Source organism: Salmo salar, chromosome 20, assembly GCF_965601325.2.
Source record: "Salmo salar chromosome 20, fSalSal1, whole genome shotgun sequence".
Classification (NCBI taxonomy): Eukaryota; Metazoa; Chordata; class Actinopteri; order Salmoniformes; family Salmonidae; genus Salmo; species Salmo salar.
Genome location: NC_138310.1, coordinates 38,066,331 through 38,092,932, shown reverse-complemented (window position 1 = coordinate 38,092,932; position 26,602 = coordinate 38,066,331). Strand labels below are relative to the sequence as shown.

The 26,602-nt window shown below is 43.2% G+C and overlaps 1 protein-coding gene across 10 annotated transcripts in view; it reads left to right on the top strand.

The window, feature by feature from the left end:
• Positions 1-26,602, top strand: part of LOC106580589 (rapamycin-insensitive companion of mTOR) — a 66,705-nt gene that overhangs the window by 18,547 nt on the left and 21,556 nt on the right. For 8 of the 10 annotated variants that reach the window (XR_014381840.1, XR_014381842.1, XR_014381841.1 and 5 more), the window contains 16 exons: positions 1,696-1,760; positions 2,567-2,698; positions 7,245-7,308; positions 8,155-8,281; positions 8,365-8,534; positions 16,429-16,496; positions 17,249-17,316; positions 17,587-17,669; positions 17,792-17,879; positions 18,019-18,109; positions 18,349-18,415; positions 18,783-18,863; positions 19,070-19,170; positions 19,260-19,404; positions 19,502-19,603; positions 19,707-19,753. Coding sequence is in view for 2 of the 10 variants with exons in the window: in XM_014161813.3 (XP_014017288.3) it covers positions 1,696-1,760; positions 2,567-2,698; positions 7,245-7,308; positions 8,155-8,281; positions 8,365-8,534; positions 16,429-16,496; positions 17,249-17,316; positions 17,587-17,669; positions 17,792-17,879; positions 18,019-18,109; positions 18,349-18,415; positions 18,783-18,863; positions 19,070-19,170; positions 19,260-19,404; positions 19,502-19,603; positions 19,707-19,753 (1,499 nt within the window). In the remaining 8 variants the exon portion in view is untranslated. Of the gene's footprint in view, positions 1-1,695; positions 1,761-2,566; positions 2,699-7,244; positions 7,309-8,152; positions 8,282-8,364; positions 8,535-16,428; positions 16,497-17,248; positions 17,317-17,586; positions 17,670-17,791; positions 17,880-18,018; positions 18,110-18,348; positions 18,416-18,782; positions 18,864-19,069; positions 19,171-19,259; positions 19,405-19,501; positions 19,604-19,706; positions 19,754-26,602 lie in introns of those variants that run through there. The other 2 variants (XR_014381843.1, XR_014381844.1) reach the window with 2 other exon arrangements.

The window sequence follows — 26,602 nt, the reverse complement described above, 5'->3', positions numbered from 1 at the left end:
CTGGTTGCATCACTGCCTGGTATGGCAACTGCTCGGCCTCCAACCGCAAGTCACTACAGAGGGTAGTGCTATCGACCCAGTACATCACTGGGACCAAGCTTCCTGCCATCCAGGACCTCTTTACCATGCGGTGTCAGAGGAAGTCCCTAACAATTGTCAAAGACTCCAGCTACCCTAGTCATAGACTGTTCTCTCTGCTACCGCATGGCAAGCGGTACCGGAACGCCAAGTCTAGGTCCAAGAGGCGTCTAAACAACATCTACCTCCAAGCCATAAGACTCCTGAACATCTAATCAAATGGCTACCCAGACTATTTGCATTGCCCCCCCCCCCCCCCCCTCTTTTACACTGCTGCTACTCTGTTATTATCATCTATGCATAGTCACTTTAATAACTCTACCTACATGTACATATTACCTCAATTACCTCGACTAACCGGTGCCCCCGCACATTGACTTTGTACCGTTACCCCCTTATATAGTCTCGCTATTGTTATTTTACTGCTGCTCTTTAAATACTTGTTCCTTTTATTTCTTATTCATATTTTTTCAACTGCATTGTTGGTTAGGGGCTTGTAAGTAAGCATTTCACTGTAAGGTGAACCAGTTGTGACTAATAAAATTTGATTTGAACTCATATAAATCTTTTGAAATTGGCGCATTTTGCGTTTTTATATTTTTGTTCAGTGTACTGTAAATGTCAGGAAAATAATCCTAATGATTTTAACTATAATGTACATTCCCAAAATGTGTGTCTGTCTCAATTAATGTGTTCACTAGCCAATACAGTGCCTTCAGAAAGTATTCATACCGCTTGATTATTCTACATTTTGTTGTCAGCCTTAATTCACAATGGTTTCAAAAGTTATAATTCACCCATCTACACACACTACCACATAATGACAAAGTGAAAAGATGAGTGAATACTTTGTAGAAGCACCTTTTGGCGGCGATGACAGCTTTGAGTTGTCTTGGGTAGTTCTGTATCAGCTTTGAGTTGTCTTGGGTAGTTCTGTATCAGCTTTGCACATCTGGATTTGGTCATTTTCTCCCATTCTTCCTTGCAGATTTTCTCAAGCTCTGTTAAGTTAGATGGGTAGCGGCGGTGAACTGCAAGTCTTTCCACAGATTTTCTTTATGGGATTCATGTCTGAGCTTTGGCGGGGCCACTCAAGGACTTTCACATTCTTGTTCTGAAGCCATTCCAGCATTGCTTTGGCTTTATGCTTGGGGTCATTGTCCTGTTGGAACGTAAATCTTCTCCCCAGTCTGTCGTTTGCACTCTGAAGCAGGTTCTCATTATCGATTTGGCTCCGTTCATAGTTCCCTCTAACCTTACCAGTCTCCGAGTCCTTGCAGCTGAAAAGCATCCCATAGCATGATGCTGCCACAACCATGCTTCACGGTAGGATAGTGCTGCCTGCTTTTCTCAAGACATAGCACTTTGCATTCAGGCCAAAGAGTTACATTTTTGTATCATCAGACCACAGAATCTTTTGCCTTATGCTCCGAGTCACATGCCTTTTTGCAAAGTCCAGGCGCGCTGTCATGTTCCTCCCTTCTGGCCACTCTCCCATAAATGGTGATGTTCTGTAGAGACTGTTGTCTATGTATTAAATTGTCTTCAGCCTGTTATGGATAGCCAATGCATCCTCTGTCAGCTGATACTAAGTCTAGTCCTCTGTGTCCGTTTCAGCTGCTAAGCAGCATTGGCCATTGCGAGGAGAAGTTTGGGTTTACATATGAAGAAATCATCATCTGGTAAGTGTCACAATTTTTTTTTATCCCAATGTTCTAACTGAACTATTTTATAGCTTTGACAAATTCCCAGAGGTTGTAAGGCTCTGGTTAATGAAGAATCAGACAAAGTCCCAATCTGCAATAGATCAACACTTTATTCAGAGAGCGCTCTGTCTTCAAAATGAGAACACAATCTTTTTATAGCGCACGCACACACACACACACTCACACAAATGAACTCACATCAGTAGAAACTCCACCTCTCTTTAGGTGGACTGTATTTTTTCCAAAGTTCACATACATTGTTTGTCACCCTTCTGCAACATGTTTCATCCTCTTCTGCAAGCCTAGCCATTTCGAACAGTTTTTCTCCTCCCTAGGGTGGGGAGGCCTCTTTCCAGTTATTAGTTTCACCGTTATCACAAGTCGACAGTTCAGTTGTCCTTGAATGTCTCCACTATACCCAGCTCATATTGTGAAATAGTAACACAATGGTCTAGTCACACACATTATTGGATTATGACTCTAACACATTTCATACAATTATATGGTTTCAGGTTGGAATACTTTAGTCATTATCTTAAACATACAAATTCTTCTATCAGTAAGTAGTACCGTATAGTATAACCAAGAAAACATAGTAGGCTATTTGTATGTGGGATATATCCTAACCTGGTCAATAAATGGAAGTGAATTAATCCAAATGAGTCATCGGTCATTGCAGGCATTTTTTGGGGTCAAACTATCCGATTTGTCCATTCTTTTTCAGTATGTGTTTCTTTTCCATTTAGTTTCAGTATCTGAGCTGTTTTGTGTCCCCTCCCCAGCCTGCGGTTAGCCTTGCTGAACGAGGCCAAGGAGGTGCGTGCTGCAGGGCTGAGGGCTCTGAGGTACCTCATCAGAGACAACAATGTGCTGCAAAAGGTCCTCAGACTGCAGGTGGACTACTTGGTCGCCAGGTGAGAGCTATTCTCTGTCACCTCACCGCACCTGCATAAAGACACACTGGATTCACTGTGGATCACTTAACATAGCGTCGCTGTCGGATCAAAACCACTTATTTCCAAAACAGGAATCTAAAAAACGGATATGTCATACCATTAACTAACATACAATTTTGAAACTTCAGAAGCTTAACCCCTGTGCGGCCTCCGTCCTGTATGCGGGACGGACATCCAGCGAAAAATCATATCGCTATTAGCATAACAAAATTTAATAATTATTATTTCATTTTTTTTTCAAATGATATCGTTTTATTGATACACCTCTCCTGAATCGAACCACGTTGTCCGATTTCAAAAAGGCTTAACAGCAAAAGCAAAACATTAGATTATGTTAGAGGAGTATATCGTAAAAGTAGCCACATAGCCATTTTCCGACCAACCACATGCATCACAAATAACCAAAAAACAGCTAAATGCAGCACTAACCTTTGACAATCTTCATCAGATGACACACCTAGGACATCATGTTACACAATACATGCATTCTTTTGTTCGATAAAGTTCATATTTATATATAAAAACAGCATTTTACATCGGTGCGTAACGTTGACTAACTATTTTCCCTCAAATGCATCCGATGAAACAGAGCTACAATTTACTAAATTACTATTCGAAAACATTTTTAAAATGTAATATTGTCATTCTAAGATTTATAGATGAATATCTCTTGAAAGCACCTGTAATGCCACATTTAAAATTAACTTTACTGGGTAATCATACTCTGCGATGAAAGGGGATGCGATACTCTGAAAAATAGGCTAACGTTACAGGTCAGCGCCATCTTGGAACAATCGCATATCACATCTAGTCTTGTATACTATTGTCAATAATCCCTTACCTTTGGTTGTTGTCTTCATCAGTTGTCTTCATCAGAAAGCACTTCCAGGAATCCCAGGTCCACAACAAATGTATTTTCGTTCGAAAAAGTTCATCCATTATGTTCCATTAGCTTGTTCTTGTTAGCGCGTCTGAAGGCTGATCCAAATCCTCCGTCGGGCGCGGGACAGCCATTTCGACAAAAAGCATTTTTTTCCCATTTAGGTTCATTCAAACATGTCAAACATTGTATAACATAAATCTTCAGGGCGTTTTTCAACAAGAGAGCCAATAAGATTCGAGGGGGACGATTGCATTGTGTTTAAAGACGTTTCGAAAGGGGAGGGTAACCAGGTGCGCCGGCGTCATAATGGTGATGGCCCTCTCCGTGTGACCACGTTCCACAGCGTCTCATTCATTCAGTTTTCACAGTAGGAGTCTCAAATCACTTTGTAAAGACTGGGGACATCTAGTGGAAGCAATAGGAAGTGCTCAATGAACCATAGCTCACGGTGTGATTAATAGGCAACGTGATGAAGTTGAGTTCGCAATTCAGAATTCCACTTCCTGTTTTGATCTGTCTCGGGGTTTTGACTGCCATATGAGTTCTGTTATACTCACAGACACCATTCAAACAGTTTTAGAAACTTTAGGGTGTTTTCTATCCACAAGTATTAATTATATGCATATCCTAGCTTCTGAGTTTGAGTAGGAGGCCGTTTAAAATGGGCACGATTTTTTTTCAAAAATCGCTTTAGCGCCCCCTATCCTAGGGGAACGCCAAGAGCTATGTTTAATATGGGCAATTCCACGGTTACGGAATTACGCTTTGTCTCAATTTTTTTACTCTAAAATGGGTGCTAAACAAAAAAACACTATTTTCAACGCTTAAGAAATCATATCTCTATGCACAAGGACTACTTTGAACAATTTACACACAGTTTCACAAATACACATTTATTGGAAGAACTGTGCAGATGCAAATTCTGGTAACTGGATGGCGGTAAAATCTCCCACAAAGGTAGAAATATGCAATATCCTTCTTTTGCATATTTGGGTATTCTACAGACTGGCTATTATTGTAATGAGCTCCGCCCCAAAACACGACCACACCATTTTTCATTTTATTTTTGTAATACTTCAAGATGTCTTAAAATCCAAATCATTTACACTATACAGTACCAGTCAAAAGTTTGGACACACCTACTCATTCCAGGGTTTTTCTTTATTTTTACTATTTTCTATATTGTGGAATAATAGTGAAGACACCAAAACTATGAAATAACACATATGGAATCATGTAGTAACCAAAAAAGTGTTAAACAAGTCAAAATATGTTATATTTGAGATTCTTCAAAGTAGCCACCCTTTACCTTGATGACAGCTTTGCACACTCTTCGTATTCTCTCAACCAGCTTCATGAGGTAGTCACCTGGAATGCATTTCAATTAACAGGTGTGCCTTGTTAAAAGTTAATTTGTGGAATTTCTTTCCTTAATGCGTTTGAGCCTATCAGTTGTGTTGTGACAAGGTAGGGATTGTATACAGAAGATAGCCCTATTTGGTAAAAGACCAAGTCCATATTATGATAAAAACAGCTCATATAAGCAAAGAGAATAGACAGTCCATCATTTATTTTATGACATGGTCAGTCAATGCAGAACATTTCAAGGACTTTGAAAGTTACTTCAAGTGCAGTCGCAAAAACCATCAAGCGGTATGATGAAACTGGCTCTCCTGAAGACCGCCACAGGAAAGGAAGAACCAGTGTTGCCTCTGCTGCAGATGATAAATTCATTAGAGTTACCAGCCTTAGAAATTGCAGCCCAAGTAAATGCTTCAGAGTTCAAGTAACAGACACATCTCAACATCAGCTGTTCAGAGAAGACTGCGTGAATCAGGCCTTCATGGTTGAATTGCTGCAAAGGAAACCACCACTCAAGGACACCAATAAGAAGGAGAGACTTGCTTGGGCCAAGAAGCATGACCAATGGACGTTAGACCGGTGGAAATCTGTCCTTTGGTCTGATGAGTCCAAATATTTGGTTCCAACTGTCGTGTCTTTGTGAGACGCAGAGTAGGTGAACGGATGATCTCCGCATGTGTGGTTCCTACCGTGAAGTATGGAGGAGGAGGTGTGATGCCGTGAGGGTGCTTTGCTGGTGACACTGTCTGTGATTTATTTAGAATTCAAGGCATACTTAACCAGCATTGCTACCACAGAATTCTACAGCAATACACCATCCCATCTGGTTTGCGCTCAGTGGGACTATCATTTGTTTTTCAACAGGTCAATGACCGAGCACATATCCAGGCTGTGTAAAGGCTATTTGACTAAGAAGGGTGATAGAGTGCTGCATCAGATGACCCGGCCTCCACAATCACCCGACCTCAAACCAATTTGAGATGGTTTGGGATGAGTTGGACCGCAGAGACAGCTGCATAGTCAGCCGGAAAAGCAGCCACATATGTGGGAACTCCTTCAAGACTGTTGGAAAAGCATTCTAGGTGAAGCTGGTTGAGAGAATGCCAAGAGAGTGCAAAGCTGTCATCAAGGCAAAGGGTGGCTACTTTGAAGAATCTAAAATATATTTTGATAGGTTTAAACTTTGTTGGTTTCTACATGATTCCATATGTGTTATTTCATAGTAGTGATGTCGCTATTATTCTACTATGTAGAAAATGGTAAAAATAAAGAAAAACCCTGGAATGAGTAGGTGTGTCCAAATTTTGAATAAACAGTACCAGTCAAATGTTATGTGGACGCCCTTTCAAATTAGTGTATTCCGCTATTTCAGTCACAACCGTAGCTGACGGGTGTATAAAATCGAGCACACAGCCATGCAATCTCCATAGACAAACAGCTCAGTGACTTTCAATGTGGCACCGTCATATGATGCCGCCTTTCCAACAAGTCAGTTCATCATATTTCTACCCTTCTAGAGCTGCCCCGTTCAACTGTAAGTGCTGTTATTGTGAAGTGGAAACGTCTAGGAGCAACAAGGCCCATTCCTGTTTCAGCATGACAATGCCCCTGTGCACAAAGCAAGGTCCATACAGAAATGGTTTGTCGAGATTGGTGTGGAGGAACTTGACTGGTATGCACAGAGCCCTGACCTCAACCCCATCGAACACCTTTGGGATGAATTGGAACGCAGACTGCGAGCCACGCCTAATCGCCCAACATCAGACCCCGACCTCACTAATGCTCGTGGCTGAATGGATCAAGTCCTCACAACAATGCTCCAACATCTAGTGGAAAGCCTTCCCAGAAGAGTGGAGGCTGTTATAGCATCAAAGGGGGACCTCCTCCATATTAATGCCCATGATTTTGGAATGAGATGTTCGACGAGTAGGTGTCCACGTACTTTTGGTCATGTAGTGTATATACTGTATGCATTAATTTCTCAAAAATATAGAGTCTTAGCCTTCATTTGACATGCTCCTATGGACTTCACATGTTGGTGCTCATGGGTCCTTTTAAATGGAAATGCCCATATGTTACAACACCGTAGTTCATTAAAAGAAAGGCGTTAAGTTATTGCACTACTGTGGTAGTCTGTTGCTTGGAAAGTTATTACTACACATCATCGGTACCATAAAACAAGGACTATTCCATGGTGATGTTAGCATGGTGGGATATGATCCTGGCTGGGATCTCATACCTACTGTGTGCTGTGATCAGGTGCATTGACATCCAGCAGAGCAATGAGGGGGAGAGGACTCAGGCCCTCCGGCTGGTCAGAAAGGTAAGATCCATGCTCTTCTGTCTTCATATCGCACAAACTCTGTAATATCATGTGTATAATTACAATTGACATGGACACAGTAATTACTCATTACTTTTACACTGCAAGTGACTATTCTACACTGCATGGTCTACTTAATATTTGTACTTTAACTGGCAGCACAGAATAGTAGCATAGTATGCATAGACTGTTATTGGATGATCTGTGTTGGGCTGGGGTATTTTTAGCACTCTGCAGTTTACTGGTAACACTACCACACACACATATTACAATTAACAATGCAAATCTAACCCTATACAAAGGAATAAAGTATAGGCCTAAATACTGGATTCAACTTAAATGTTTTAACCTTGGAATGCACAGTAGAGGTCATTCTGCAACACCTGCGGTGAAATCAGAAACCTGAGGTAGATACTTGGCTACATTGACAGTAGCCCAAGTTGGTCAGCCAGCTAGCCTGTTCCAGCTGGTGGTCTGGGTCCTTTCCAGTTAATGGACCTTAGCTCAGGGGAACGTGTCTGGGAGGAAGGGCCTCAGATGCACAGACCTGCTTTACTCACACCCAGATTAGACCCACCACCTTCTGAATGTGGCAGAAGGGGGGAGGAGAGACCTATGTCTGCTTTTAAAATAAGCTTACAAAACAAGTGCTGTAGCCTTTGCACTTTCTCTCTCTGCTCCCCCTCTGACTCCCTCTCCTGCGCTTTCTCTCTTTCCTCCCCCTCTGACTGTCTCACTTCTCCTCTCCCATCTGACCGTCTCACTTCTTCTCTCCCATCTGACCGTCTCACTTCTCCTCTCCCATCTGACCGTCTCTCGCTGTCCCGTCTCTCTCCGTCTCTGTAGATGATCACAGTGAACCCCCTGCTGTTCCCCAGCTCTGTCACCAACTCTCTGATCGCCGTGGGAACAGACGGGCTGCAGGAGAGGGACCGCATGGTCCGTGCCGCTATCGCCATCGTCTGCGAACTGGGTGGGTGGCGTCTCGGCATACACATAGTTACTGTGTAATAACACTTTGTCTTCATGTGTCTTCATGTCAACCCCTCTCTGCAGCGTTGAAGAACCCGGAGGTAGTGACCAAGAGGGGGGGTCTCAGCGCCATCTTAAAGAGTGTGATTGACTGTCAGCTGAGCCGCATCAATGAGGCTCTGATCACCACCATCCTCCACCTGCTCAACCATCCACACACCAGGCAATACATACGCAATGATGTGGAGCTGGAGGTACACACGCTACCATGCGTGCACACACACATACAGACTGGGGCTGTGGCGGTCATTACATTTTGTCTGCCGGTGATTGTCAAGCAAATAACTGCCGGTCTCATGGTAATTGACTGTTAATTAACATAAACACGTTTAGCATCTCTTGGCTTCCATGCATAGCCTAAAAGCCACTGATGCAGACCTTTGGAACATCTACATGTAATATAACCTACACCATCACAATAAATCCATTATTTATTTTAGACAGGTCTAAAGAAACATGATATGAAGAAAATGTAGTCTATTTCAGAAGAACAGAATAGCATACGGTGAGTTGTCCCTGTGTTAATGGGGCCGGAGGGAATGGCTGCCATTTTATGGTCTCCTAACCAACTGTGCTATTTAGTTTTTTTATTTGCACGTAATGTTGCTACGCTCTCTTATGACCGAAAAGAGCTTCTGGATATCAGAACAGCGATTACTTACCTCGAACCGGACAAAGATTTTTTTCTTTAATGAGTCCGACACAAAGGATTTAATGCCTCCCCGAGACCAGGCCCAAATCTCCGTCATTCGCGTGAAGAAAAGACGGAAATACTGGGGGCGGAGATCGGGGTGCCTTGTGAGAATTTGTCTGTGAGTGGGTAACCCGCCTCTACAATCCGTTCTATTGGCCAACGTGCAATCACTGGAAAATAAATTGGATGATCTCCGTTCAACATGATCCTACCAACGGGACATTGAAGTCGTGGCTGAACGACAACACAGATAATATAGACCTGGCTGGGTTTTCCATGCATCGGCAGGACAGAACAGCTATGTCTGGTAAGACGAAGGGTGGGGGTGTGTGTCTATTTGTCAATAACAGCTGGTGCGCGATGTCTAATATTAAAGAAGTCTCGAGGTATTGCTCGCCTGAGGTGGAGTACCTCATGATAATCTGTAGACCACACTACCTACCAAGAGAGTTTTGATCTATATTATTCAGAGCCGTCTATTTACCACCACAAACCGATGCTGGCACAAAGACCAGACTCAACGAGCTGTATAAAGCCATAAGCAAACAAGAAAATGCTCATCCGGAAACGGCGCTCCTGTTGGCCGGGTACTTCAATGCAGGCAAATTTAAATCCGTTTTACCTAATTTATACCAGCATGTCACATGTGCAACCAGAGGGAAAAACACTCTAGACCACCTTTACTCCCTCGCCCTCCAGATGGCAAATCTGACCATAATTCTATCCTCCTGATTCATGCTTACAAGCAAAAATAAAAGCAGAAACTACCAGTGACTCGCTCAATAAGAAAGTGGTCAGATGGCAACATCCGCACCGAGCTAAAGGTTTGAGCTGCCACTTTCAAGGAGCTGGGCTCTAATCCGGACGCTTATAAGAAATCCGACAATGCTCTCAGATGAACCATCAAACAGGCAAAGCGTCAATACAGGACTAAAATTGAATGCTACTACACCGGCTCTGACGCTCGTCGGATGTGGCAGGGCTTGCAAACTATTATGGACTACAAAGGGAAACCCAGCTGCGAGCTGCCCAGTGAAACAAGCCTACCAGACGAGCTAAATGCCTCGATGCAAGCAACACTGAAGCATGCATGAGAGCACCAGCTGTTCTAAACGACTGTGTGATCACGCTCTCCGTAGCTGACATGAGCAAGACCTTTTAACCTCTCTAGGGTCGGCGGGACGAAATCGTCCCACCTACGTAACAGCCAGTGGAATCCTGTGGCGCGTTATTCAAATACCTTAGAAATGCTATTACTTCAATTTCTCAAACATATGACTATTTTACACCATTTTAAAGACAAGACTCTCGTTAATCTAACCACACTGTCCGATTTCAAAAAGGCTTTACAACAAAAGCAAAACATTAGATTATGTCAGCAGAGTACCCAGCCAGAAATAATCAGACACCCATTTTTCAAACTAGCATATAATGTCACAAAAACCCAGAAGACAGCTAAACGCAGCACTAACCTTTGATCTTCATCAGATGACACACCTAGGACATTATGTTATACAATACATGCATGTTTTGTTCAATCAAGAACATATTTATATCAAAAAACAGCTTTTTACATTAGCATGTGACGTTCAGAACTAGCATACCCCCGCAAACTTCCGGTGAATTTACAAAAAATTTACTAAATTACTCACGATAAACGTTCACAAAAAGCAAAACAATTATTTTAAGAATTATAGATACAGAACTCCTCTATGCACTCGATATGTCCGATTTTTAAAATAGCTTTTCGGTGAAAGCACATTTTGCAATATTCTCAGTAGATAGCCCGGCATCACAGGGCTAGCTATTTAGACACCCAGCAAGTTTAGCACTCACCAAAGTCAGATTTACTATAAGAAAAATGTTATTACCTTTGGTGTTCTTCGTCAGAATGCACTCCCAGGACTTCTACTTCAATAACAAATGTTGGTTTGGTCCCAAATAATCCATTGTTATATCCAAATAGCGGCGTTTTGTTCGTGCGTTCAAGACACTACGAGCACGGCGCATTTCGTGACAAAAAAATTCTAAATATTCCATTACCGTACTTCGAAGCATGTCAACCGCTGTTTAAAATCAATTTTTATGCAATTTTTCTCGTAAAAAAGCGATAATATTCCGACCGGGAATCTGCGTTTAGGTAAAAAGACGAAAGAAAATAAAGCACGGGGTCGACTCGTGCACGCGCCTAAGCCCATTGTCCTCTGATCGGCCACTTGCCAAACGCGCAAATGTGTTTCAGCCTGGGGCTGCCTCAATATCATTCAGCTTTTTTCCCGGGCTCTGAGAGCCTATGGGAGCCGTAGGAAGTGTCACGTTACAGCAAAGATCCTCAGTCTTCAATAAACGGAGACAAGAAGAACAAGATCTTGTCAGAGAGGGCACTTCCTGTAAGGAATCTTCTCAGGTTTTTGCCTGCTATATGAGTTCTGTTATACTCACAGACACCATTCAAACAGTTTTAGAAACTTTAGGGTATTTTCTATCCAAAGCCAATAATTATATGCATATTGTAGTTACTGGGCAGGAGTAGTAACCAGATTAAATCGGGTACGTTTTTTATCCGGCCGTGTCAATACTGCCCCCTACCCCCAACAGGTTAAACATGTCAACATTCACAAGGCCACAGGACCAGACGGATCACCAGGCCGTGTACTCAGAACTGGCAAGTATCTAAACTGACATTTTCAACCTTTCCCTGACTGAGTCTGTAATACCTACATGTTTCAAGCAGACCACCATTGTCCCTGTGCCCAAGAAAGCGAAGGTAACCTGCCTAAATCACTACCGCCCGTAGCACTCACATCAGCACCATCATCCTGGAAACCCTAGACCCACTCCAGTTCGCATTCCGCCCCAACAGATCCACAGTGGATGCAATCTCAATCGCACTCCACACTGCCCTTTCCCACCAGGACAAAAGGAACACCTATGTGAGAATGACATAGTGCCCACAAAGCTCATCACTAAGCTACGGACCCTGGGACTAAACACCTCCCTCTGCAACTTGATTCTGGTCTGACTGGCCACCCCCAGGTGGTAAAGGTAGGCAACAACACATCTGCTACGCTGATCCTCAACAATGGGGCCCCTCAGAGGTGCGTGCTTAGTCCCCTCCTGTACTCCCTGCTCCTCCACGACTGCGTGGCCAAGCACGACTCCAAATCCATCATTAAGTTTGCTGATGACACAACAGTGGTAGGCCTGATCATCAACAACAATGAGACAGCCTATAGAGAGGTCAGAGACCTGGCAGTAACCTCTCCCTCAATGTGAGCAAGACAAAAGAGCTGATCGTGGACTATAGAAAAAGGAGGGCCGAACAGGCCCCCATTAACATCGACGGGGCTGTATTGGAACGGGTCGAGAATTTCAAGTTCCTTGGTGTCCACATCACCACCAAACTATCATGGTCCAAACACACCAAGACAGTCATGTAGAGGGAACGACAACACCTTTTCCCCTTCGGGAGACTGAAAAGATTTGGCATGGGTCCCCAGATCCTCAAAAGATTATGCAGCTGCACCATCGAGGGCATTCTGACCGGTTGCACCACTGCCAGGTATGGCAACTGCTTGGCATCTGACCAAAAGGCTCCTTAACAGCTTCGACCCCCAAGCCATAAGACTGCTGAACAATTAATCAAATGGCCACCCGGACTACCTATAATCTATGCATAGACACACTACCCCTAGCTGTTACTTTTTATTACATTTTTTTACTTTAGTTTATTTTGTAAATATTTTCTTAACTCTATTTCTTGAACTGCATTGTTGGTTAAGGGCTTGTAAGTAAGCATTTCACGATGAGGTCTACACCAATTGGATTCGGCACATGTGACAAATAACATTTGATTTGATGTTAGGCCCTGATCTAGCTATGGCTGTGGGCTACACTAGTTTAGCAGACAAGATTTGTTTAAAATTCGTGCCATTATTTTATAGTATGCTAAATTGTATTCTTCATATCTGAATAAAATAGAAAGGATATTTTCTCCAAACAATTTCCGAGGGAGTGCACACATGAGGCTATTCTGTGTAAAATGGTTAACAAAGAAACAGGTCCTCCTATATGCTTAATTTAGAGTTATTTCTGCAACTTTAGTTGTGATACAAACATTTGGCTGTGTTTTGATTTTTAATACATTCTGAGGCAGCGTGATGGGACTCTAATAAGGATTTGAAAAAAGTAATTAAAGGCATGAGCTATGCTTTGTTTCTTGCGCAGGCTGTACACACTTCATCAGTCTCTCATTGACAATTTGACAAGCACTTGATAATATTCTCACCAGTCCTCAAATTTCTCGGCGGCATCCCCCTTGTGTGGCCGTAATGCCCCCTAAAAAATCCATACTTTGCGTTGTGCCCTTGGGCTGAATATAAGAATTATAATGCCCTACTTCCAGCTGCCAATCGTCATGCTCTGAAGCACCTCTCACTCACATGGCTCTCTCAGATATCTCAATTCTTATTAGCCAATGCCCGTCTTGTGATCGGGTCCTTATCACCGGCATCTCGGCTCCAAAGTAGGCTACAAGTGAAGACGGACACATCAGGGACGATATATTGAAGATGTTAGAAGAACTGTCCACATTTTAGTTTTCGTCAGCCAACAAGAAAGATGAGTAGGCCTAACAAACAGCAAAAGCACTAGCCTATATCAATCTACTATCCCCCATACTACAACAGTTGACATTCTATTGGTCAACTTGTCCTTCTGTTCGAGAAATAAATATTCCCAACATAGTCTGGGACAGTTGTGGGATGTGATAGATCCCAAATTAATACAACTCACATTTTTTTAAAGCAATGAAGCTGATGCAACAGATCAGAACGTTTAGCTTAAAATGTTGATAAAATATTAGGCTATTCACATAAGTGCAGCAAAGCGCACACCGCAGTAGGCTATAAACACTAATGTTGCAAAATGAAATCAATTAGCGGGAAAACACGGTTCTCAAAAGTGACCACAAATGCGGTCATGCATGTAATGCTTTATTATAAAGGTGCATTTTTATGGTGAAAATGATCTCCCCGAAACTTAAAGCTCACTCGCAGCCTATGAATGCCAGTTAGGCTCTACACCGGTTGTAAAGCGGATTCATTTGTTTATTTTTAAGAAGTTATTTGGCCACTTTAGATGTGATACAAACCTTATCAAAACATGTGCAACTATGATTTTAAAAAGTTGCTAAAAAAAAGGCATGCGCTGTTTCTTGAGTTAATGCACACCCTGGGCATCATTCACAAGTGATAATAAAGACGACATTCAAAAGTGATATTTCCATTCTTAATTTTATTTTGTCTTTACATATTCTAAATAATATATGTGTGAAATTAGTTTTGATTTAGAATGGACCATTATCATGCACCTGCCTCGGATCAGGGGCTGGGGGAAAAAATACATGTAATCTATGCACTTAAATAGCAAATGGAGGACGCTTTCCCCGTGGTTCATTTTCATGACAGCCAGGTAGGCTATACTCTTGTTGTAAAGCGAAGAAATGTGCTTAATATTAGGAAAGTTGAAAAATAAATATACTATGCCTAGCCTATAGAAAGCTGATGGGATCCTCCTCTTTTTAATAGAGGCCATCAATACTCTTTTTCATGCAATTGTATAGCCCATAGAAAGGTTACGCAACATGAGCTCATGGGTTCTCATGAAGTGTTTGATATGATTTTCGATTACATTTGCATTGATGTCAGAGTGAATAGAGGGACAATGGAGTGCTGAGCATCAGGCAGTTAGAATGTTTGGTAGGTTACTGATGACCATCAGCAGCATGAGAGCACAGTTTTTTGGAGATGCCTAGTTACCGTGAGTAAACGGTCACATGTAATTTAACTCTGGTCATGACACGTGACCGCCGGTGTGGCGGTATTATGGTCACCGTAACAGCCCTAATACAGAGAGAGCATGAGAGAGACACACACACACACCCCCAGGCATGTGCCAGTATGTACACACAGGCATCGAGCTCGAGGTTCACACCCAACACATCACACTTTGTCAGTCTACGGTGGCTTTCTTTCATCGTCTCCAGGATAGGTGAAAGCAATATGGTGCATTTGTTGTCATTTCTGTGGGAAGATACCTCTTGGGGAATTGGCTTTTTCCCCATCAGTGCAGCCTGAGGAAAGGAGAGGAAGTCAGTGTAGACTGTTGAGAGACAGCCACTAGGCTGTGAGCCATGCCAGTCAAGACTCACCCTTGGGTTGTCTTTCTCTTTCCCAGGCAGATTACAGTGATCAGTTTCATCAGCTCTCTGAAGCCTCTCTCTCCAACACATCCTGTCTGTGCAAACTGATTCTCCTCGCCCTTCCTTCATACCTGTAGCATGGCCACTCCAGTAACAAATCAGTCCTAACAGGCAGCGGTCTAAGGCGCAATGCATCTCAGTGCTTGAGGCGTAACTACAGCCCCTGGTTCGATCCCAGGCCGTGTCACAGGCGGCCGTAACCGGGAGACCCATGAGGTGGCACACAATTGGCCCAGCATCGTCCGGGTTAGGGGAGGGTTTGGCTGGTTGGGAATTCTTGGTCCCATCGCGCTCTAGCGACTCCTTGTGGCGGGCCGGGCGCCTACTTCGGTCGGCAGCTGGACGGTGTTTCCTCCAACACGTTGGTGCGGCTGGCTTCCAGGTTAAGCAAGCAGTGTGTCAAGAAGCAGTGCGGCTTGGCAGGGTCGTATTTCAGAGGACGCATGGCTCTCAACCTTCGCCTCTCCTGAGTCCGTCGGAGTTGCAGCGATGGGACAAGACTGTAACTACCAATTGGATATCACGAAATTGGGGAGAAAAAGGGGTAAAATTTACCAAAATAACTAGAACTATAAAAAATAACTGATGGCCCGCTCTCCCGAGCGCAACAAATAATTCAGATTAAAGATTCGGCGGACTTGCTTTGATTTGTGGACGCATACAATGGCTGCATTAGATTTAGTTGGGGGAGAGAAAGCAGCGAGGTCGAGTGGTGGCCATTTCCTCCTTTTAATGAGTTGAGATCTGTCGGACATTTCCTCCCCACCTAATTAAAGCTTTCTGGCCCAGCTGCACATGATTTAAAGGGTGATTTCCAGCAATTCCATGGGCTTTTTTTCCGCATATGTGATCTATTAGGATCAATAAATATCTTTGTCCACATGAATCTCCAGCCAGGAAAAAGTGGTTGTGAAGATGTTTAAAAAATCTGGCCTATTGCTGCAATGCTTGATCGTTTTGTACCGTTTAAGTATAATACCAGCAATACGAAAAATGTATCCACTCGTGATATTGTTCAATTATTTAGCCTTCAATGCTGATGATGAATACATATACACATTTTTAGTTATTCTAATAGTGCTATGTAAGCTAACGCTACTCTACTACTCTCTTGTTCTGCTCCGGCTTTCAGCAAATCCTAGCACCTTTCACAGACTTCCACTACCGCCACAATGCCGACACATCAGAGAGCCAGCTCAAGTGAGTGTTGTAAACATATAGTCTCTGTTCCGATATTCTGTTGGCCTATATCAGGGATCATTAACTAGACACAGCCGCGGGTGAAGCAGCTGGTCAGGCTGACGGAATATAATTGCAAATCAAGTGTGGACTGCAAATTGACCGTAAGAAGCCCAAACAAATATAATATTTGACTAAAGCATAATCATATTAAACTTCGCTTACATTTGTATTCGATCACATATCGCTCTGTTAAGTGTGCGAATACTTTGGCACAGATTAACAACATGTAAAATCACTTGGAGCTGATTTGCTGGTGTTTTTAGTCTTTTATGTCCAACAATAAAAATATATATATATGTAAATATATGATTTTTTTGCTGTGAAGTTTGGGGGGGGGATCATCCTCGGGCCAGTTGGGGAACCCTGCTGTAGAGTGTCTCTCTGTCAGGTGTAGAGTGTCTCTCTGTCAGGTGTAGAGTGTCTCTCTGTCAGGTGTAGAGTGTCTCTCTGTCAGGTGTAGAGTGTCTCTCTGTCAGGCGTAGAGTGTCTCTCTGTCAGGCGTAGAGTGTCTCTCTGTCAGGCGTAGAGTGTCTCTCTGTCAGGCGTAGAGTGTCTCTCTGTCAGGCGTAGAGTGTCTCTCTGTCAGGCGTAGAGTGTCTCTCTGTCAGGCGTAGAGTGTCTCTCTGTCAGGCGTAGAGTGTCTCTCTGTCAGGCGTAGAGTGTCTCTCTGTCAGGCGTAGAGTGTGATCATATTGTGTTTGTGTCCCCAGGGAGGACCGTGAAGCTTGTTTCCTGTCCAGCAGGATGGCTATAGTAGCTTCCTTCCGTTCCTGGTCTGGTTAGTCTCTCTTCTTTCAGCTCTCCATTCAGTTTCTCAGCTGGTTCCCTTTGCATTGGGGCATAGTGGTTGCATCATAACTTGAAGCATACAGGTATTATACCAACAGCTTTAAACAAGTCACAATGATCACAGTCAAACACCCTACTGAAGAGAATGCAAGGTAGTAGACTCACTTTATAAGCTAGTATCACATAATTTCCTCTGAGTGTCTTCACTTTTGCCAAGTCAGGAAAGTGTTAATGGTTGACTGTCTTTATGGCGATCCAGGTATCATTAACCTCTGTAGGGCCGGGAACTCTGGGATCCAGTCCCTGATTGGTCTGCTGTGTATACCAAATATGGAAGTGAGGGTGGGTAATGAAATATGATACTTTTTTCAATGAATGAAATGCCAATTACGCCTTCTCAATCTGTTCTTCAAGAACCACTATTTATTTCTGTCTGTTGAGCTCCTTTCTCCTTCCCCCTGCAGGAAGGTTTAATGGAGGTGTTGTATGAGATATTCAGGCTTCCTCTCCCCATCGTAACCCAGGACTTTACTGAAGCACTTCTCAGCGTGGGTGAGTATTGTTAACATGACTTATTTCTTTAGCCCATAATGCCCTGCTCATACACGTTAATCAGACTTGCGTATAATACAACTTCTGGTGTTGACTAGTTTTCTGTTGTTGATGCGTATTGTCCGGTGTTCTCCTGCAGACCCCAGTAGGTGCCAGGACAGCTGGAGACTGTCTGATGGTTTTGTGGCTGCAGAGGCTAAAGTCATCCTGCTCCATGGAGCCAGGTCCAGGTAAGACATGACACCACAGACAATTAATCAATATCTTTATTGTCCCATTAAGTAAATTCTTTGTACCGCCAGGAATTCAAAATATAGAAGATATTAATATGCCATATTAGAAGAGATTTATACACCCTATTACACTTAATAAAAAAACGGTGAATATGGGTGCCTCAGATCCAACCACCAGTGTATTCCTGCAATATCTCTTGTGGTTGTAATGACTGTCTGTCTTGCTGCTGTTTCAGGCCTGACCTGATAGATAACTACCTGGCCTTGTTACTGTCTGCCTTCATCTCCAGTGGCCTGCTAGAGGTAAGGAGACGGGGACGTCCAGATAAAAAAACGGTATTATATACTACTTATATACCACGGCTAAGGGCTGTTCTTATACACTACGCAATGCGGAGTGCCTGGATACAGCCCTTAGCCGTGGTATATTGGCCGTATATCACAAGCCCCTGAGGAGCCTTATTGCTTTTATAAACTGGTTACCAACGTAATTAGAGCAGTAAAAAAAAATGGTCATACTGGGTGTTTCGAGCCCTCAATACTGATTGGTTGACAGCCGTGGTATATCAGGGGTATACCACGGCTGTCAGCCAATCAGCATTCAGCGCTCGAAACACCCATTTTCTAAAGATATTTATTTCCTACATTTCCTTCTCTCTCCCTCCTGTAGGGTCTGGTAGAGGTGGTGACCAGCAGTGAGGCCCAGATATCAGTGAGAGCCACCATCCTACTAGGAGAACTACTACACATGGTAACACAGGGCCACCGCTCTCTGATGATCTGAATATGCTGTAACTTTCTGAGAGGCATGTTGCTCTGCTGTGGATGTGGCTCTATTCGAAGACAGTTTTTTCTGCTGTGGGTGAATGGTTTGTTTTGATCAGTTTGCGTCAACGTCTCTTTCTCACTTTCTCTCTCGTTCCCTCCCGCTCCCTCCTCCTCTCTCCATCTCTCTAGGCCAACACCATCCTCCCTCACTCCCACAGTCACCACCTGCACTGTCTGCCCACCCTCATCAACATGGCTGCCTCTTTTGACATCCCCCAGGAGAAACGCCTGTGAGTACACACACACACACACACACACACACACACACTTTTCCACTTCCTTTTACCCCCCCCCCCCCCTCCTTTTCTGTGAATTTTAGTCGGGCGAGTGCGGCGGTCAACCACTTGAAGTGTTTCCATGACAAGAAGAAGCAAGGACCCAAACCCCATAGTCTGTATCTCGACCATATCATCCGCAAGTCTGTGACACACACACGAGTACACAGAGACATCTATACTATTATGGTACGCCTCAAACACACGTCTCTGCCATCAAGGTTAGTTTTCCCCCAAGCGCCCCAAAGCCCTTCAGAGAAGCAAACTGTGTGTGTGTGTGTTGTAGGACACAGAGGAAGCACTGATGTTGAACCTGAGGGACAGTCAGATCCTCAACCACAAACAGAACCTTGACTGGAACTGGCTCCTCATCGCAACCATCCTCAAGGTCAGCCATAATAATACTGTAATACACCTGTAGAAGACTGAATGTCTAGATGTATTTCACTTGGTTTGTTGCTATTTACATGTCATTTCACATTCTCTCCCAGTGGCCCAACATTAACCTCAGGAACAACAAAGATGAACAGATGCACAAGTAAGACCCACTCTCCATTGACTATTATTATTACTACTACTAGACGTCAACGACCATTACCACCACTACTCCTACTATTACTGCCACTATTACCACTACTCCTACTATTACTGCCACTATTACCACTACTCCTACTATTACTGCCACTATTACCACTACTACTACTGCCGCTATTACCACTACTCCTACTATTACTGCCACTATTACCACTACTCCTACTATTACTGCCACTATTACCGCTACTACTACTACTGCCACTATTACCGCTACTCCTACTATTACTGCCACTATTACCACTACTCCTACTACAACTGCCGCTATTACCGCTACTACTACTACTACTACTACTGCCACTATTACCACTACTCCTACTACTACTACTACTACTGCCACTATTACCACTACTCCTACTATTACTGCCACTATTACCACTACTCCTACTACTACTGCCACTATTACCACTACTCCTACTACTACTGCCACTATTACCACTACTCCTACTACAACTGCCAATATTACCACTACTCCTACTATTACTGCCACTATTACCACTACTCCTACTATTACTGGCACTATTACCGCTACTATTACCACTACTCCCACTATTACCACTACTCCCACTATTACCACTACTCCTACTATTACTGCCACTATTACCACTACTCCTACTACTACTGCCACTATTACTGCTACTACTATTACCGCTACTCCTACTATTATTACCACAACTCCTACTATTACTACCACTACTGCTGCTGCTACTACTACTACTATTACCACTACTCCTACTATTACTGGCACTACTGCTGCTACTACTACTGCTATTACCACTACTATTACTGCCACTACTGCTGCTGCTACTACTGCTATTACCACTACTCCTACTATTACTGCCACTACTGCTGCTGCGACTACCACTACTCCTACTATTACTGCCACTACTGCTGCTGCGACTACCACTATTACCACTACTCCTACTATTACTGCCGCTACTGCTGCTGCTACTACTACTATTACCGTTACTCCTACTATTACCGTTACTCCTACTATTACCGCTACTCCTACTATTACCACGACTCCTACTATTACTGCCACTATTACCACTACTCCTACTACAACTGCCGCTATTACCGCTACTACTACTACTACTGCCACTATTACCACTACTCCTACTATTACTGCCGCTATTACCACTACTCCTACTATTACTGCCACTATTACCACTACTCCTACTATTACTGGCACTATTACCGCTACTATTACCACTACTCCCACTATTACCACTACTCCTACTATTACTGCCACTATTACCACTACTCCTACTACTACTGCCACTACTCCTACTACTACTGCCACTATTACCACTACTCCTACTATTACTGCTACTACTATTACCGCTACTCCTACTATTATTACCACTACTCCTACTATTACTACCACTACTGCTGCTGCTACTACTACTATTACCACTACTCCTACTATTACTGCCACTACTGCTGCTGCTACTACTACTATTACCACTACTCCTACTATTACTGCCACTACTGCTGCTACTACTACTGCTATTACCACTACTATTACTGCCACTACTGCTGCTGCTACTACTGCTATTACCACTACTCCTACTATTACTGCCACTACTGCTGCTGCGACTACCACTACTCCTTCTATTACTGCCACTACTGCTGCTGCGACTACCACTATTACCACTACTCCTACTATTACTGCCGCTACTGCTGCTGCTACTCCTACTATTACCGTTACTCCTACTATTACCGTTACTCCTACGATTACCGCTACTCCTACTATTACCACTACTCCTACTATTACTGCCACTACTGCTGCTGCTACTACCACTATTACCACTACTCCTACTATTACCACTACTCCTACTATTACTGCCACTACTGCTGCTACTACTCCTACTATTACCACTACTCCTACTATTACCGCTACTACCACTATTACCACTACTCCTACTATTACCACTACTCCTACTATTACCACTACTACTACTATTACTGCCACTACTGCTGCTGCTACTACTACTATTACCACTACTCCTACTATTACTGCCACTACTGCTGCTACTACTACTATTACCACTACTATTACTGCCACTACTGTTGCTGCTACTACTACTACTATTACCACTACTCCTACTATTACTGCCACTACTGCTACTGCGACTACCACTATTACCACTACTCCTACTATTACTGCCACTACTGCTGCTGCTACTACTACTACTACTATTACCACTACTATTACTGCCACTACTGCTGCTGCTACTACCACTATTACCACTACTACTATTACTGCCACTACTGCTGCTACTATTACCACTACTCCTACTATTACTGCCACTACTGCTGCTACTACTACCACTATTACCACTAGTCCTACTATTACTGCTACTACTACCACTATTACCACTACTCCTACTATTACTGCTACTACTACCACTATTACCACTACTCCTACTATTACTGCCACTACTGCTGCTACTACTACTATTACCACTACTCCTACTATTACTGCTACTACTACCACTACTCCTACTATTACTGCCACTATTACCACTACTCCTACTACTACTGCCACTATTACCACTACTCCTACTATTACTGCTACTACTATTACCGCTACTCCTACTATTATTACCACTACTCCTACTATTACTACCACTACTGCTGCTGCTACTACTACTATTACCACTACTCCTACTATTACTGCCACTACTGCTGCTACTACTACTGCTATTACCACTACTATTACTGCCACTACTGCTGCTGCTACTACTGCTATTACCACTACTCCTACTATTACTGCCACTACTGCTGCTGCGACTACCACTACTCCTACTATTACTGCCACTACTGCTGCTGCGACTACCACTATTACCACTACTCCTACTATTACTGCCGCTACTGCTGCTGCTACTACTACTATTACCGTTACTCCTACTATTACCGCTACTCCTACTATTACCACTACTCCTACTATTACTGCCACTATTACCACTACTCCTACTACAACTGCCGCTATTACCGCTACTACTACTACTACTACTACTGCCACTATTACCACTACTCCTACTATTACTGCCACTATTACCACTACTCCTACTATTACTGCCACTATTACCACTACTCCTACTATTACTGCCACTATTACCACTACTCCTACTATTACTGCCACTATTACCACTACTCCTACTATTACTGCCACTATTACCGCTACTATTACCACTACTCCTACTATTACTGCCACTATTACCACTACTCCTACTACTACTGCCACTACTCCTACTACTACTGCCACTATTACCACTACTCCTACTATTACTGCTACTACTATTACCGCTACTCCTACTATTATTACCACTACTCCTACTATTACTACCACTACTGCTGCTGCTACTACTACTATTACCACTACTCCTACTATTACTGCCACTACTGCTGCTGCTACTACTACTATTACCACTACTCCTACTATTACTGCCACTACTGCTGCTACTACTACTGCTATTACCACTACTATTACTGCCACTACTGCTGCTACTACTACTGCTATTACCACTACTCCTACTATTACTGCCACTACTGCTGCTGCGACTACCACTACTCCTACTATTACTGTCACTACTGCTGCTGCGACTACCACTATTACCACTACTCCTACTATTACTGCCGCTACTGCTGCTGCTACTACTACTATTACCGTTACTCCTACTATTACCGTTACTCCTACTATTACCGTTACTCCTACGATTACCGCTACTCCTACTATTACCACTACTCCTACTATTACTGCCACTACTGCTGCTGCTACTACCACTATTACCACTACTCCTACTATTACCACTACTCCTACTATTACTGCCACTACTGCTGCTACTACTCCTACTATTACCACTACTCCTACTATTACCGCTACTACCACTATTACCACTACTCCTACTATTACCACTACTATTACTGCCACTACTGCTGCTGCTACTACTACTATTACCACTACTCCTACTATTACTGCCACTACTGCTGCTACTACTACTATTACCACTACTATTACTGCCACTACTGTTGCTGCTACTACTACTACTATTACCACTACTCCTACTATTACTGCCACTACTGCTACTGCGACTACCACTATTACCACTACTCCTACTATTACTGCCACTACTGCTGCTGCTACTACTACTACTACTACTACTACTACTATTACCACTACTATTACTGCCACTACTGCTGCTGCTACTACCACTATTACCGCTACTACTATTACTGCCACTACTGCTGCTACTATTACCACTACTCCTACTATTACTGCTGCTACTACTACCACTATTACCACTACTCCTACTATTACTGCCACTGCTGCTGCTACTACTACTACTACTATTACCACTACTATTACTGCCACTACTGCTGCTGCTACTACCACTATTACCACTACTACTATTACTGCCACTACTGCTGCTACTATTACCACTACTCCTACTATTACTGCCACTACTGCTGCTACTACTACCACTATTACCACTAGTCCTACTATTACTGCTACTACTACCACTATTACCACTAGTCCTACTATTACTGCTACTACTACCACTATTACCACTACTCCTACTATTACTGCCGCTACTGCTGCTGCTACTACTACTATTACCGTTACTCCTACTATTACCGTTACTCCTACTATTACCGCTACTCCTACTATTACCACGACTCCTACTATTACTGCCACTATTACCACTACTCCTACTACAACTGCCGCTATTACCGCTACTACTACTACTACTGCCACTATTACCACTACTCCTACTATTACTGCCACTATTACCACTACTCCTACTACTACTGCCACTATTACCACTACTCCTACTACAACTGCCACTATTACCACTACTCCTACTATTACTGCCACTATTACCACTACTCCTACTATTACTGGCACTATTACCGCTATTATTACCACTACTCCCACTATTACCACTACTCCTACTATTACTGCCACTATTACCACTACTCCTACTACTACTGCCACTACTCCTACTACTACTGCCACTATTACCACTACTCCTACTATTACTGCTACTACTATTACCGCTACTCCTACTATTATTACCACTACTCCTACTATTACTACCACTACTGCTGCTGCTACTACTACTATTACCACTACTCCTACTATTACTGCCACTACTGCTGCTGCTACTACTACTATTACCACTACTCCTACTATTACTGCCACTACTGCTGCTACTACTACTGCTATTACCACTACTATTACTGCCACTACTGCTGCTGCTACTACTGCTATTACCACTACTCCTACTATTACTGCCACTACTGCTGCTGCGACTACCACTACTCCTACTATTACTGCCACTACTGCTGCTGCGACTACCACTATTACCACTACTCCTACTATTACTGCCGCTACTGCTGCTGCTACTCCTACTATTACCGTTACTCCTACTATTACCGTTACTCCTACGATTACCGCTACTCCTACTATTACCACTACTCCTACTATTACTGCCACTACTGCTGCTGCTACTACCACTATTACCACTACTCCTACTATTACTGCCACTACTGCTGCTACTACTCCTACTATTACCACTACTCCTACTATTACCACTACTCCTACTATTACCACTACTCCTACTATTACCACTACTCCTACTATTACCACTACTCCTACTATTACTGCCACTACTGCTGCTGCTACTACTACTATTACCACTACTCCTACTATTACTGCCACTACTGCTGCTACTACTACTATTACCACTACTATTACTGCCACTACTGTTGCTGCTACTACTACTACTATTACCACTACTCCTACTATTACTGCCACTACTGCTACTGCGACTACCACTATTACCACTACTCCTACTATTACTGCCACTACTGCTGCTGCTACTACTACTACTACTATTACCACTACTATTACTGCCACTACTGCTGCTGCTACTACCACTATTACCACTACTACTATTACTGCCACTACTGCTGCTACTATTACCACTACTCCTACTATTACTGCCACTACTGCTGCTACTACTACCACTATTACCACTAGTCCTACTATTACTGCTACTACTACCACTATTACCACTACTCCTACTATTACTGCTACTACTACCACTATTACCACTACTCCTACTATTACTGCCACTACTGCTGCTACTACTACTATTACCACTACTCCTACTATTACTGCTACTACTACCACTATTACCACTACTCCTACTATTACTGCCACTATTACCACTACTCCTACTACTACTGCCACTATTACCACTACTCCTACTATTACTGCTACTACTATTACCGCTACTCCTACTATTATTACCACTACTCCTACTATTACTACCACTACTGCTGCTGCTACTACTACTATTACCACTACTCCTACTATTACTGCCACTACTGCTGCTACTACTACTGCTATTACCACTACTATTACTGCCACTACTGCTGCTGCTACTACTGCTATTACCACTACTCCTACTATTACTGCCACTACTGCTGCTGCGACTACCACTACTCCTACTATTACTGCCACTACTGCTGCTGCGACTACCACTATTACCACTACTCCTACTATTACTGCCGCTACTGCTGCTGCTACTACTACTATTACCGTTACTCCTACTATTACCGCTACTCCTACTATTACCACTACTCCTACTATTACTGCCACTATTACCACTACTCCTACTACAACTGCCGCTATTACCGCTACTACTACTACTACTACTACTGCCACTATTACCACTACTCCTACTATTACTGCCACTATTACCACTACTCCTACTACTACTGC